At 35.7% G+C, this 15,342-nt stretch overlaps 1 protein-coding gene across 2 annotated transcripts; it reads left to right on the top strand.

Annotated features, from left to right (window-relative positions):
- The first annotated feature begins 908 nt into the window (after positions 1-908).
- LOC143529763 (cysteine-rich receptor-like protein kinase 2) lies at positions 909-12,646 on the top strand. 2 transcript variants are annotated; one of them, XM_077025481.1, is made up of 8 exons: positions 909-1,324; positions 9,867-10,282; positions 10,450-10,572; positions 10,651-10,781; positions 10,922-11,132; positions 11,219-11,450; positions 11,559-11,712; positions 11,948-12,646. In XM_077025481.1, the coding sequence occupies exons 1-8, from the start codon at positions 936-938 to the stop codon at positions 12,200-12,202; spliced, it is 1,911 nt and encodes a 636-aa protein (XP_076881596.1). In that variant the 5' UTR covers positions 909-935; the 3' UTR covers positions 12,203-12,646. The 2 variants fall into 2 exon arrangements, with proteins under 2 accessions (XP_076881596.1, XP_076881597.1); XM_077025482.1 differs by having other exon boundaries at positions 10,666-10,781.
- The last annotated feature ends 2,696 nt before the right edge of the window (positions 12,647-15,342 follow it).

The following is a 15,342-nucleotide window of genomic DNA, read 5'->3' on the forward strand; positions in this document are numbered from 1 at the left end:
TTCTGACACAGAAGGCAATATTTGGTCATGCGATAAGCCATTGGAGGATGTCCAGTTGTCTCCTCTTTATTGGTTAGACTAGCACATGCTCTTTCTTAAGGTGGTAAATGTCACTATCAATGAATCTTTTGGTTATCAATTGTTGTGCCTTGCAAATGTGAAGTCCTCCTTTCTTTTGCCTGCGAGTGTCTTCCGCAAACTTCTAGATGGATTGCCTTGCACCCATTTGATCTTCCGCTTGCGGATGTCTCCCGCAGCTTGCCAAGACCTATATGTCTTCTTCCTGCGGATGGCTTCCTAGATTAGTTGAATTATGTTTTTTTGTTAAAAACTAGAGGAATTCCCCCTTGATATGGTGAGAATTCAGCCTCGATTCATTACGATGTAACCGGCATCCGCAATAGCAACTAAATAGAGAAAAAAAATCAAGATATGCCCAAAAGGGCATGGGCACATGTTTTTGATCGATCATAAATCATAAAAACCAGTACTGATACCGGTTCCGATAATGCTAATATTTGTGAATGTTATTTGGTCGGAGTTGGTTCCGCTCATCATTTCATTATATACAAGCAATGTATAAAAACACTACACCTAAAATGAAAAATCAGGGCGATTTTGGACGACAAACCACTACACCTAAAATGAAAAATCGGTCCCCTGCTGACATGACGTCACGTGTCAAAAATCGTCACACAATGTAGCCCTACAGTACACATGGCCTAATATTAAAATGTAAAAAAAAAATTTAAAAAAAAAAAGAATAAACATCATATGTTTAGTCTTGTCGCTTCGAGATCGTCCAAATTTATATGGTCTACGTTCTTTTAATTGTATACAACATTGACTGACTATTTTTAAAGAACATCCGGAAATGAATTATTAATCTCCTAAAGACTTTGTCAAAGACAGGAAAGATAGAAGAGAAGAAAAACATGAAACAAGTGGAGAACCGGTGGGTGGCCTGCCTGGTGCTGCTGATGGTGGTGCACATAACCATGGAGGAGCAAGTGGCATCAAAACCTATGGATAGAAACAGCACTCTGCTGCACTATTACTGTAGTGCCTATAGACGTTTAAACGAAAAATATTTCTGGAGCAACCTTAACATCACCCTTTCAAGCATCCGTTCACAGTTAGCAACCAGCGGCCAGGGCACATCACACACTTTGCGCAACGGTGAGTCGGTGTGGGCCTCTTCTGGGTGCAGGGGATATCTTGCCATTCCAGATTGTCTAGATTGTTTTGACTATGGGGTTGATCAGCTTAAAAGATGTGGGATAGGCATCGGTGCTCAAGTTGGCTACAGCGATTGTGATTTAAGGTGTGTATACTTTTTTATTATTTTTTTATTTTGTGGGATTAAGTTTGAAACCGGTTTATTGATTTATTGGTGTTTTTAAAAGGCAATAGTTTAAAATATGTTTGGCAATCATGAAAAAGCATCTCTATTTTAGCATTTTAAAATGGTTAAAATCAGTTTCCGAACAACCTCAAATCTTGGCTTTTAATTTGACTTTTTGAAAAATCCAATAAGCAATTTTCAAACTCAATCCCAAACATTAAAATTTGATAAGGAAAAATAATACGAAATAATAGAGTAAACTGCGGTTTTCATCCTTGTGGTTTGTCCAAATTTGTGATTTTAGTCTAATAGTTTCAAATTTGCGATTTTGGTCCCTGTTGTATTATTTTACTTGCAATTAGACCCGACTATACTAACCTCATTAAGTCACTGGTAGATAGTAGCAACGTTGGTTTTGTCTCCCGTTTACATCAAACAAACACTTAGGCACGGTTCCAAACATCTCGGTGGTTAATATTAGAGAATTATTCAACAACATTGATGTTGTTGCTTGATCCGGGTGGACTAAATATTTCATGCCGAAACCATAAATCATTTAAAGTCGCCACTTCAAGCATAATTGTCGGGTATTGGTGTTCAGCTTGCATATTTTGGCCTCTTAAACTCGTCGAACACATTCTCCAAACCCAGTGTGTACAGTCAATGTTACCGAGCATACTTGGAAGACGATGCTTTTGTTTATCAGCATTGTATAGAAGTGCAATGTGGTGGATAGTCGGTTTACATAATAACTCGTCACCATATACAAAAATTACAATACTACATAAATATTCTAGATATTCATGTGAAGTTATATCGGCCATAAATAAATACTTATCGAATTCGTCGAGAGGATTAGTGGTTGTAAGTTGTTTTACCGTCGAAGTTCATTTTTTAATGTCGTGAAACTCTTCTTCATCTTTACACCCTCCTGGAAATATTCAAATCTCGTTTCAATACCTCCAACAAATTAAAAAAAATATATTTTCAACATTCGAAACCTCTCGTGAAATGTAGCTTCATTTGTATTTTTGGGTTATTAACAAAGTAATCATCCATTAGGACCTCTTGTGTTTTTTCTCTATCATGTCGCACGTATTTTTTCTTTATTTTGCCGTGTCGACTTCTGAAATCATTAACAAAAACTTCAAGAACAGTTGAACCAGCAATGACAATAGTGATCTCATCAAGAGTTTTATGGCATATTAAATAAAGGAATATCCATTTTACCGGAGTAGGTTTTGGGTTTGAAAGGTATAATTTTTTGTTGTAAAAGTGGGCTTAAGGCACACCACTAAATATGACACTATATCATTTATATAGTAAACAATAAAGTCTTCAGTAACTACTAATCTCAACTACTAGATCCTAGATTTAAATAGACCTATTCTTTAGCTAATGGGTATGGATGAGGGGGCCTCACTCACTAAACCTATGTGGCATGCCACGTCACGCGTGAGACAAGGGAAAAACCACCCACCCCGAACCATCTCATTGGTGACATTAGGGTTGTTCGAAATCGGATATCCGAGCCTTTCGGATAGTGAAAATCACTATCTGAATCCGAATCCGAAACTTCAGATATCTGAACCTTGGATATCCGAAAAAGAATTAAAAAAAACTTGTTTTAATAATAAAAACCATACATTAGAGATTACAAATTCTCATAGATCTATGGTTCTGATTGAGTTATTGATGTTACACACAATGTGGATTCAACAACCGACTAAATTCATAATTCGTAATGTTGTAATAATATAATACAATATGCATCACGAAACATATTCTCATAGATCTATTGAGATCACAGTGTTATAGAGGTGGTGTTGCACTGTTGCGACGGTGGGTTAAGGAGGTGGTGCTGCACTGATGCGACGGCCGACGGTGGTGCTACCGTGCGGAACTACTTTGTGATGCAGAAGGGATGAGGAATGAGGGTTAAGGAAGGAGTGAGGGAGGGGCAGCTATTGTGTTTGTGTTATGTTAGATTAGGGTTTTATTTTTATGTTTAATATAAAAATAAATTAAAATTAAAATACAGGATAATTCGGATATCCGAAAAATCTGAAAGCTGCTATCCAAATTCGAATTTTCGGATATTCGGGATTTGGATATCCGAATTTTCGGATAATTTGAAAATTCGAATAGTTCGGATACGGATAGTCGGATAATTCGGTTACAAATACGGATTCGGATAGTTTTGAACACCCCTATGTGACATGACCCAAATGAGCATGGCCACGCCAGTCATTTGAAAGTGGTGTCCACATTCATCTACCAATTAAATATGTTTGTTTTTTTTCTTTTCTTATTAATTCTCTTTATAATAAATAAAATGGAATTGTAGAGAATGAGAAAAATGACTCTATCAAGCGGTTAGGAATGAGGTAGAATACTAGAGGAAAAGCTAAGTTGACATTAAGATGACGGAAAAGTGGTGAATAAAAGGAAATGTGGGATTTGTTGTATACTCTTTAATCATATACATCTCACAAACCCGTTGTTTTTCACAATAACACTACCATGTACATGATTGTAGGCATATCTGCCTTTGATTATGTATGGAATATAATTATCACTTATAAAAATATTGTTTAAATACATAATTCTATTTTAATTTATAAAAACTAATTTGGTAAAGTTATTACAAGTTATATATATATATATATGTTAGTATCCTTTAAAAACTCTAAAAAGGTTAAGAACTCTTAGAAACTCTAAACAACCAAACTTTTTTTTTATTTTTTTTTGTATATTAACATTATTTAAGAGTAGTCTTATCATATTTTACATAAAAATTGTTGATTACATATATTAATCACAAGTTTACATATGTGTAAAATTTATGTATTAACAAATTTACATAAATGTAAAACTAAACATAGATATGTATAAAAACTGATTTTAAAAATTGTAATCGTAAATATAGATATAAAAAATGATAAAACTACACTTAAGTAACATTAATATAAATTTTTTTTATAAAAAAACGTTAGTTTTCAAGGGTTTCTTCAAGTTCTTAAATAATTTTGCAGTTCTGTAATGATACTCAACATATATATATATATATATATATATATATATATAACCAAATACCAATTATACACTAAAAGTTAAAAGTAGATAGATTATTAGAAAAAAGAGCTTTCACGTGGTTTTGGTCACCAATCACCATAATGAGACCCAAAACACAGCTTTCAATCTTGTGGTGGTTTTTTTTGACATTATGATTCCGTGTTGGTCTAATATTATTTCTATTTTTCTTTTTTGTTTATTTCTTTTGCAGTTGGGTCTAGCTTGAAAAATAGGCCACCACAAATAACTGTGAAAAAACCTCTACGAGGGTGAACGCTGCGTATGGCGCACACCACAAGAACCAAAACTACAATTAAGTCATTGGGAAAAAATGAGGTTTTACGAAATAAAAAAATAATGATAGGGCCGCACAAGTATGACACCCGCAATATCATAATAAAATATAGAATAATTAGAAATTATTATAAGTATAAGAAATTATATAAAAAAATCAAACTAGATTTTTAATTTAATAAAACTAACATAAAAAATAAAAAAATAATATTACGTTCATTCAAATTACAACAAAAAATCAAATTAAAACATTAGGGGGAGGGGTGGTGGATTTGGTGTGATCACTCATCACACACCCCAGCCAATCAAATTGTGCCACATCACCAACCCCAAATCCATCACATGTGATGGTTTTTTACTAGGGGTGGTGGTGTGGTGTGATGGTGTGTGATGGTTTTTTTTAATAGATACTAAATTAAATAAAAAGAAAACAATATTTTACATTAACTAAAAAATAAAACAAGATTACATTAAACAAAGAAAACTAAATTAAAAAAACCGACAAAAAAAAACCTACGGCCCTTCCCAACCCCACTTGTCGCATATCTCGCGTTTTCGTTGAAGTAGGAGCGATTTAAAGGGTTCATCAAGATGGTCGTGCGGTTGTAGGAGGAAAGTTAGATCGGCGTTTTTTTGTTTTTCATTCAAATGGTTGATATACGTCTCCTCACGTTTCATTTTTAACATATGAGCCTCTTTCCTAAACTCCTTCTTCTTGGCCATTTCCCCCATCTTAGCCGACTTGTATTCGGCGAAGTTTTCGGCCACCGCTTCCTTTCCAAGTCTTGACGGTTCCCCACTTTTATTGCGATTCGGCCGTGTGGGTGTGGGTGTGTCTTCGTCGGGATTATCTTCGGGTTCTTCGTTCAAGTTTATGTTCGGCATGTTGCATGACAAGCCGCCGGTAGACGTCGTGTAGTCCCCGGACTCGAAAGTTTTTGATCTTTTTGAACAAGATTCTTTCTTCCTTGGAGCCGTTGGTCCGTTCAAATCGACCAACGGAATCGGTACCCACTTCGCGTGACGCTCGCAATCTGCCACGCATCCAAGTGGGGAAAATCCTTACATTTGTAAACTGAGACATATTCGCGTAAAGCGTTCGTTATCATAGTCGCCTCACTCGCTCCGCTTTGTGGAGTTCGGAACTACAAAACATTTAGAAAAAAATATATATATCAAATTATAAAAATAAAGTAATAGATTATAAAATAAATAAACTAAAATAGTTACCTCTTGGACGTAACAAGCATTAAATTTTGACATTTTTTTATTCAAATCTCCCCACTTGCCAATCATTTGATCCTTGTTTCGTTCGGTTGCGCCGGGAAGTTGCGAGAAATGTTCTTTAATACGTTTCCATAACGCGTCTTTTTTTTTTGTGGTTTGAGCGTTTTTTGATTCGGAGCAATGTAAATAAGCATTGGTCAAGGCGACCTCCTCATCGGCCAACCAACACCGAGCACCTCTTTGATGCGGCTCCTCATCCTCGGATTCATCTTCATCCAAAGTTTGCACATCGTGACGAAAAGCACTTGCAAATTGATGTATAAGATCGTTATTGTCTAGGGGATCGACGGACATTTGAGACGGTTGAGAGCCAAACAATTGAGACGGTTGAGATCCAAATGTTTGAAAAGCATTATTTGGGTAGAAAAGGGGGTATAAAAGGTTGGTTTTGATACGATTGGTTTTGGGACGGTTGATAATAACGTTGTTGTTGGGAAGGTTGTTGTTGGTTTTGGGACGGTTGAAAAGGTTGTGGATAATAAGGTTGTTGTTCGGAAGGTTGGTTTGTGTCGAGTTCGTCTTGTAAGCGAAATCTCGTCGGTTCGCCTAGATTTTGTCGAACCTTTGGTCGGGTTTGGGTTTTCTTTGAACCCGACCCACGTTTCTTAGAACCCTCCATTTGATATATTAAAAATGGTGTGTGTAATAGAAGATTTTGAGTTGGATTTGTGTATGTTTTTGAAGATATATTTATAATGGATTTGTGTTTGTAAATAATGTTTTTTTTTTCAACTCCAATGGCTAATTTTGACCCACCCCTCAACGGCTATTTTCTTTGGAAATCACCCCCACCAAGCGTGATGGCCATCACGCAAACTAACCTATTTTCGCGTGACAAGGGGGCGGCGGCGGTGTTCCTTGGCCACCACACACCGCCCCGTCCGCCCTTAATGTATTTAATATAACTAAAACTAAAAATTATATTAAATTAAATTAAAAAATAAATGTAAAAAGTCACCAAACACCTCTCTCTCTCTCTCTCTCTTATTTAACATAAAGTTCGTCTCCTACTAATCAATGATAGATATCTATATATATTATTATACATAAACAAACGTTTTTTAACGACGAGATCTGTTATCGCTTTTTGCATGTCCTAGGAAATTTAAAGTAGCCGCAAATTCTCCTAATTTGTGTCCTACCATACGATCTGTTATATAAATAGATAAATGTTCCTTTCCATCTCTCTCTCTCTCTCTCTCTTACGCTTGGGGTGGTGTTGGATATGGTTGTGCTTCAAACTTTCAATTGAAAGACGAGATGAAGGGGGTGTTTGGCTTAGCTTTTATTATTTAGCTCATGCTTATATTTTAAAGTAACTTACAGTTTTATTTTCTATTATTAGATAAACTCTTTTTTAGTGTTTGGACTAGCTTATATTCTACAAGTTGATTATACGTCTTAATAAGTTGTTAAATCTATCATTCTTTAATTTATTTTAGTAATAAGTTGCTTCAATATTATTAATCCATCACCATTTGAAGGCAAATGAATAATTTACCCCCTTAAACAAATAAGCTTCTTCAAATAAGCTAAAAAAACCATCTTCAAATAAGTTTATTCAAATAAGCTTATAAGCATAGCTAAAAAAGCTAAACCAAACACCAAATTATACTTATATAAAAAAAAAAGGCTAGGCCTAACACCCTCGAAGTATGGGGCCAGTTTTTGTTATTTTTGGTTTATAAAAATATTAGAATAATGAAGTAATTAAAAAGACCGTTTTATCCTTCATAAAACATTAAATAACTAATAGTGTTACCAGTTTGGACAACATTGGCAAAACAACACATTTCCACGCTATAAACTATATTTTTTCTAATGTAAATTGGATTTAAATCATACAAATTATGTACCATTGATAAATAACAGTCCCAACTAAAGAGTTAGCTGCTGACAGTGTCATATTTTAACATATTTGCTCTAAAGAGCCGCGACTAACGGAAGCTTAACTCTGTTAGTCTCATGTCACCGAAAAAAAGCTTTTGGCCAGAAAATTCAGCATTGTTTTTGGAAAACTCAATCTGAACACCACCACCACTTGTTTACCATCGTTGACCACCACCACTAGAAAACCACACCGCCACAACTAACATCCACAACCACCACCTCCATCACCGGAAAACCTTCTACGTCTTAAGGATTTTCTCGATTCTCAAACGATCAGACGGAACTTTCTCGTCGTCGGAGCCCTAGCTAGTTCATTGTCTAGGTGGTTGGGTGCTAGCCGGATTCGCCTCAAACCGCCGCCCATCACCATCACAGAACTGGTGCGACCCTCTTCTACTGTCATTGACTCCTATGGTGATTCTAGAGTTCCAGCAACCTTAATAATTGGTGATTTATACAATAAGAGGTTCTTAAGGTCCGGTTTAATGTTACAAACATGTTATGGACGAAAAGGTTGAGTGTTTTTGTCAAAAAGAGTTTTCCGGCTAGAAACGTTTTTTTCTTGCGACATGAGAGTAACAAAGTTGAGCTTCCATTAGTCGTGGCTCACTGGGAACAAATATGTTAAAAGATTGGGTCGTTAGCAACCAACTCGTTAGTTGGTACATTTCTTTGCCTATAGTTTATAGTTGGGATTATTTAAATCCAATTTAGCCCTGTTTTTGTAATAATTTTTTTTTCAACTTTTTTTGGTTTTTTTGACAGCAATTCACAATTTCTAACTCTTTTTTGTCAACATCTGTGTTCCCGAGTCTTATTTAAGGAATTGAGGGAAATGAGGGGGAATTAGAACATGAAAGAAAGCTAGGGGAAGGAAAATGTGTGACTTTATTTCGTGTTCCCAAGTTTAATGTGAAGAATAGGAAAAGAAAGGAAATTAAACATTTTACGTGTTCCCGAGTTAGAAGAAAAAGAAAAGAAAATACAACTTTCAAATTATACCCTTTAATTAAACTATAATAGAAAGTTAGATATGAGGGTAATTTAGTGATTGATAAGAATTAAAATATTTTCTCTCCTAATCTCTCCAATTTGGGAGGATGAATATATGCTCTTATCTTCCATCATTTTCCCTCCTTTCCCCTCCCATCCCTTTCTTAAAAAATCTCTGGAACATGGTTATTTTATATTTTCCTCTCTTTTCCTTCCCCTCTCTTTGTTAAATGAGACTCGGGAAAACAGTGAGACAATGAAGGATTTGAGCTAGGTCTTGTGCAAGGTTGTCAGTTTGAATCCTGAGCTCACCCAAGTTTTCGTCTCACCGTGTGTTACGCTAGAGAGTTCTGCTCTTTTGGTGACACAACTGTCAAGCACAACTGACGATACGGTTTGCCGGGGGAACGCTCAAGCCAAACTCTGAAGCTACCGTGTGTCCAGTTAAGATAACATAGTCTGGCCAAAGTGGATCAATTTGACTGTTAAAATTTGTAGAGTACGGTGCCCTAATAGTAACAAACAAGAAACTCGTCGTTCAAAAAAAATAGAAAGAAAAAAAAACATGAGACTTGAATTACTTGTTACTGCCAGGTCGAAGATATCTAATTTTAGCATTAATTAATTAACAAATTTACTTTACATGTCAAACTAAATTTGGCTAATTAAACTATGCCATTCATGTTAAGTGGTAAACAAATCATTCCCTTTGTATATGCAAATAAGTACTATAACTTGATTCTTCACATGTATATGTTTGAAATATTTTCAATTATAGTTATAAGTGTTATTTTCAGTAGTCTTTACTTATTGTTCACATTTATAAACAAATATAAGTTTTTACGCCTTGACAAATGTGAACATTGAAGGTTCACTGAACTATGCAAAGTTGCAAACTATCAAAGGGCTATTGCAGCTCTAATCACTAGCATATCTGAGACAAGCCCCAACTCTTTTGGCTAAGAGTTGTTTTTTTATGCAGGTATGAGAACTATAACTTTTTCTCTGGGACATCTATATATGAGACTGGCTTGAAACTATGTGACAACATAACAGCGTCTCAGCCAAAAGAATTCCGAAAAGAAACAGAAAAGCTATTGTCAGATCTTGCAACTGCCGCATCAAGAGCTACCAATTTCTATGCAGCTTCTACAAGGAAGATAGCTGTTGATAATACAACGGTGTATGCCTTTGCTCAATGTAATCTAAACATAAGCGAGAATGGTTGTTTAGAATGCCTAAAGTTGCGATCCAGATCTCTATATGATTGTCTTCCTACTACTTCTGCACAGGCTGCTTTTGGGCCGACACTTAACAACGGATGCTTCATGAGGTACGCCAGGACTCCATTTTTTGGACAAAACCAAACAACTGATATTGCATCTCTCCTTTGGGATGGTAAGACCTTACTCTTATGGAAATGATATTTACCAGCTTTTATTTGTGTTGTTATAGATGGTAGATAGAACTGAATGGTTAGCCGCATATATACCTTTATGTTTTGTGCACCAGTTTAGTAGTTCATCATTGTGTTGATTAATATTTTTCATGTTTGTGCTCTAAAGCAAATTCAAGAAAGAAAAGATACATAATTGGAATAGTTGTTGGAGGAGTAAGCTTTTTGTTGCTTGCACTAGCAATTTTCTCAACTTGTGGAAAACGGAAAAGGACATATAGAGGCCACCAAGGTAAACACAAATTAAGATCTAATAATATTTGATTAATTGATTTCGTGACATTGATGACGTCTTATTTATCTATTTTAGGCGAGGTGACCTTAGGCCCCCGACTTCTAAAAGCCACAGTTTACTACAACCATAAACATTTGGAGTTAGCAACCAATAATTTCAGTGAAGAGAATGTTATAGGGAAAGGTGGTTTTGGTGAGGTATACAAGGTAATAAATTAGTATATCTATTTGTAAAAAGATATAACACTATGGTAACTCTTTGTGGAGCGAAAGATTGGATCATGTAACTGCTTTAGAAGTTTAATGTGCCTTATATATAGCTAATAGTTTTTGTTTTGGTATAACAGGCAACTCTTGATGATGATAAAGTTGTGGCAGTGAAGAAGCTTAAGGTTGGATATGCTGGAGCACAAGTAGGATTCGAAAATGAAATTTTACTTATAAGTCAGATTCATCATCGAAATCTTCTCGGTCTCCTTGGATGGTCCATTGAAGGATCTAATCTACTTCTTGTATTGGAACATATGCCGAATGGAAGCCTTGACAAGTTCCTGTGGGGTAAATTTATTTTTATTAAATTAACTTGGATTCACAAGAAAATCTTAATTTGCAAACATTTGGTATATTACATATATTTAATAAAGGAGAAAAAAAGGGTGCTTTGAGCTGGAAAACACGACATGATATTATTTTAGGGATAGCACGAGGTCTTGCTCATCTTCACAAAGAATTCCATGTGCGAATTGTTCATAGAGATATAAAATCAAGCAACATTCTCCTTGATGAAGATTTTCAACCAAAAGTAGCTGACTTTGGACTGGCAAGGTTTCAACCTGAAGATCAAAGCCATATTACCACCATGTTTGCTGGAACGTTGTAAGCTTAATTTACAAAACACGTACCTGTTGATCATTTTTCATATTGCATCTCAACACATTCTGGTATTGATAATTATTAATTACTATATATATATCACCATACTAGGGGATATACAGCGCCGGAATATGTACTTTATGGTCATTTATCAGATAAGGTTGACACTTTCAGCTTTGGTATTGTGATCCTTGAAATCGTTAGTGGCCGAAAGTGTACTTACAGGAACTTTGATGCATCATCAAATGATTGCCTCCTGGAATATGTAAGATACAAAGTTTACTCACTTCTTATTTCATTATCATAAAGTTATACATTGTAACAAGAAGCAAAAGTAGTCATCTCAGTAGATGGCAGTAATTTAGATTCTCTGTGTGCGCGCGCATTGAGGGGGGGGGGGGGGGCGTTTATATATTAAGGCACATAAAATATGAGTTAATTTTTTAATCTGTTTTTAACTTCCTGATTTTCATGGATAATTTTACCTCTACTGGTGACAGGCATGGAAGATGTATGAAACTAAAAATTTTATGAAGCTAGTGGATGAGACGATGTATCTGAATCAATGTGAAGAAGAACAGATGACGAGTATCATTAAGATTGCTTTGTTGTGTACCCAATCACCAGTTTCTAAAAGACCAACCATGTCTGAAGTTGTTTTGATGCTTCAAAATGATCCATCATTGGGGGAAAGACAACTAACCAAACCCAATTTTATTGATCACGACTGGAGGATTCAAATAGGAACGTCATAGAATTTTAAAGGCAATGCAATGGTCGCCCCAGTGCCAATGGAATTAAGGGGAAGCTACACCAACATATCATATTACCTACTAGCGCAGCAAAGATTGGTAATATTTTTTCCAATGCTCATTAGAATTTATGATGCCGATTTATTCTATTGGTTAAAATGAACAAAGTAAATGGCTTAATTGAAATTATGCATTTAAATGAATTGCAACTAGTTGTAATCACCCACGAGTTCCAGAGAGGATGCGGTGGAAACTCAGTAAGTATAGATTCAGTTAGTTGCATACTGGCATCTTCACGTGTTCGGTTCTTTAGCTATAGACAACATAAACAACAAGCTAGTAGAATATTTAAAACTAATAAAAAAATTTGTGAATTCTCTCCCTTAAAAAACATGGCAATCCATGTGGCTTGCTTTTGCAACATCAGCAGGATTATAAACTGCACAAAAACAAACCAGCTTGGCTCCTTGCACAAACAATTTAATAAGTTAAATTAACACCATCAGAAATAGATTGATTGTCATGGCAGTACTTGAGACCACTGAAAAGTTGATGCATATAATGCTTCACCTACCATAATCATACTATGTCAACTTAATTGTGTCCCAATTAATTTAAAAAGGTATATTCTCTATGAAACGTACCTGAGGCTCAGTAAACCACATAGCATTATCTGCAGACAGTACTGCCAAATCGTGGTCCATATATTCAAAAACCAGGTACAAAGTTTCAGACATCGGTGATGCCACTATACCTTCCAATTTAATGACATTGGGATGATCCAAACGGCGCAAAATGACAATCTCCATAGCCATCATTTTCACACTCTCAGGGTCAGAAGTATCGCACTTTATTTTTTTCAATGCAACTGTGTTTCCTGTTGGAATATCCCTAGCTTTGTAGACAACACAACACTATAACTTCCTTCTCCAGTCTGATACACAAAATTCAAAACACCAAATGATTCATTTAATGAAGCTTTAGTGAAATCAATGAAGCATCACAATTTATCAGTAATACTTCCTTTTTCAAGTTTCTTGAATGTACCAACCCTTAAGTGCTTCCCCGGAAACAGCAGCAAGCCAAGATGGCCAACCAACACGTACTAGCTCCCCAACAACATTAACAGGCATATTACTACGCCAAGGATTTCGCATACCAGTACTATTGTTGTTGCTATTGACTGAAAAGAATAAATCTCTGAAATGTAAGAAAAATGATGTATAGGAAGGGAATTGTTTGATTGAATGTGTAAAGGAATTATAGGAAAGATAAAGAAAGAGACCAATAACAACCCACGGTTACACCCTCTCTCATTGCATGATGCAAGAGCCACTAATTTCTAACAAAACACATACATGTGACCATTAGCCACTTTGTACTTTGCCCCTCGAATAAACAATTAACTACTTTGGACCCTCATGATTCTTATCACTACCCTCCCCTTCAAGGAAAATCTTGTCCCCGAGACTGAATTCAGCTGCATCCTCCCATGAAGCCTCGTCCACTGGTTGACCCTTCCAATGTACCAACCATTGTTCCAGAGAATCCGATCCCTCCCGAATGACACGAGTAGCCAAAACAGTTTGAGGTAAAGGATGCGGAGAGTCAAACATATCCAATTATATATATATGTATGTATTTTTAAAATTCGAAGCAAACAATAGAAAGAAAAACCAAACAAATAATATAATTCTAAGCGCACTAGCTCCCTAGCAACGATGTCATTTTGATGATCGTTGTTTGAGTCATTTAAAAACCTAAAAACTAAATAGTTAGGGTAAGTCAGGTATCGTATTCATGAGGTGCATGTGATCACTAATATAAGATAGGTTTGATTGTCTGAAGTAATTATTAATTAAACCAGATGACCTTTAAGTTAGATTATGAAAAACGAAAAGCTTTAATGTATTTGTGAAAACAAGTATACAAAAAAAGAATTTTCTCTAGTTTTCGGGTTTGATAAAACATTTTTAATAAAGTTAATAGAGTGGGAAGCCATTAAAAGAGTGACTACATGTGTGGTTAATCTAGCAGTAATATTTGAACAATAAAACTTAATTGGTTCTATACAAACAACTACCAATTCAAAAATATGAGCAAATCAACAAAACTGAATCTTTGGCCGTGTAAGGCCCTTTTACGATGTTAGTCTTTCGTATTTGTAACTTGTACTTTGTTTTGTTTGCTTATGTTTGTTGAACAATTTCTTATGTATGTTTGGGCCATAGGCCTTTGTATTTGAAGCCCATTGGGCCTTTTATATTGAATAGATGTGCATGAGAACTCACACATATTGTGTGAGTCTCTCATACACAAAACAACCTTTTGCAACTATCATATCCTTACACTTACAGACTCTCTTTTTCTTTCTCCTTTGTTCACGGCAATAACATTCCAAACAAGATCTGAGATCTCGACCCTAACTAGTTGTTTCCGCCAACTAGTGTAAAGGTTAATCCAAGATAACTAGTAATTTTTAGTGTGTTGTTAGATCCGGTCAAGGGACCTACAGCCCGAAAAACCAAAATTAGATGAACGTCCCTTAAGAGGTTACAAACATAATCCGAATATTCAGAAAAACTAGATAAACAAATATTCAAAATACAAACCCTACACGTGGAGAAGATTTCAGATGGTTTAGCCGTACATCTAACGAGCTTTTCCTATTCGATTCGCGTAGGTTACTGCTTTTCCTTCATGAGATGCTGTCAAACCTCGTACCAGCCCCCAACCTAGTGTCGTCCAAACTCTTCGTTACGTTTCATTATGTTTTCGTTTTACATAGTCCATTAGCCCATGTTGTATTAGTTATCGGACTTGGAGCCCCATTTGCTTGTTCATTTTGTCCAGCTAAAATCTGCCAAATCCCAAGACTTTGACATAAATGTGGTGATCCATACCCTAGCGGTGCACAAATCGTGTTTTTTAAATACCCGGGTTCCGGTATGACCGGGTATTGGAAAATCGGGTTTGGCAATACCCGGGTTAGCTTCGGGCCCGGGCATTGTCTCTAAAAACCATACCCTATGTATCGGCTTCGGGTCGGGTATAGAACCGAGTATTCTAAAATCGGGTATTGGAACACCATATTTTCCGGTATTGAAAAAACCTTGTTTTCGGGTTTTTTCTGGCTTTTTTCT

The sequence above is a fragment of the Bidens hawaiensis genome, unplaced genomic scaffold (assembly GCF_021521415.1).
Source record: "Bidens hawaiensis isolate Kalapana, Puna unplaced genomic scaffold, B.hawaiensis_p1.1 tig00008656_1, whole genome shotgun sequence".
In the NCBI taxonomy this organism is placed as follows: domain Eukaryota; kingdom Viridiplantae; phylum Streptophyta; class Magnoliopsida; order Asterales; family Asteraceae; genus Bidens; species Bidens hawaiensis.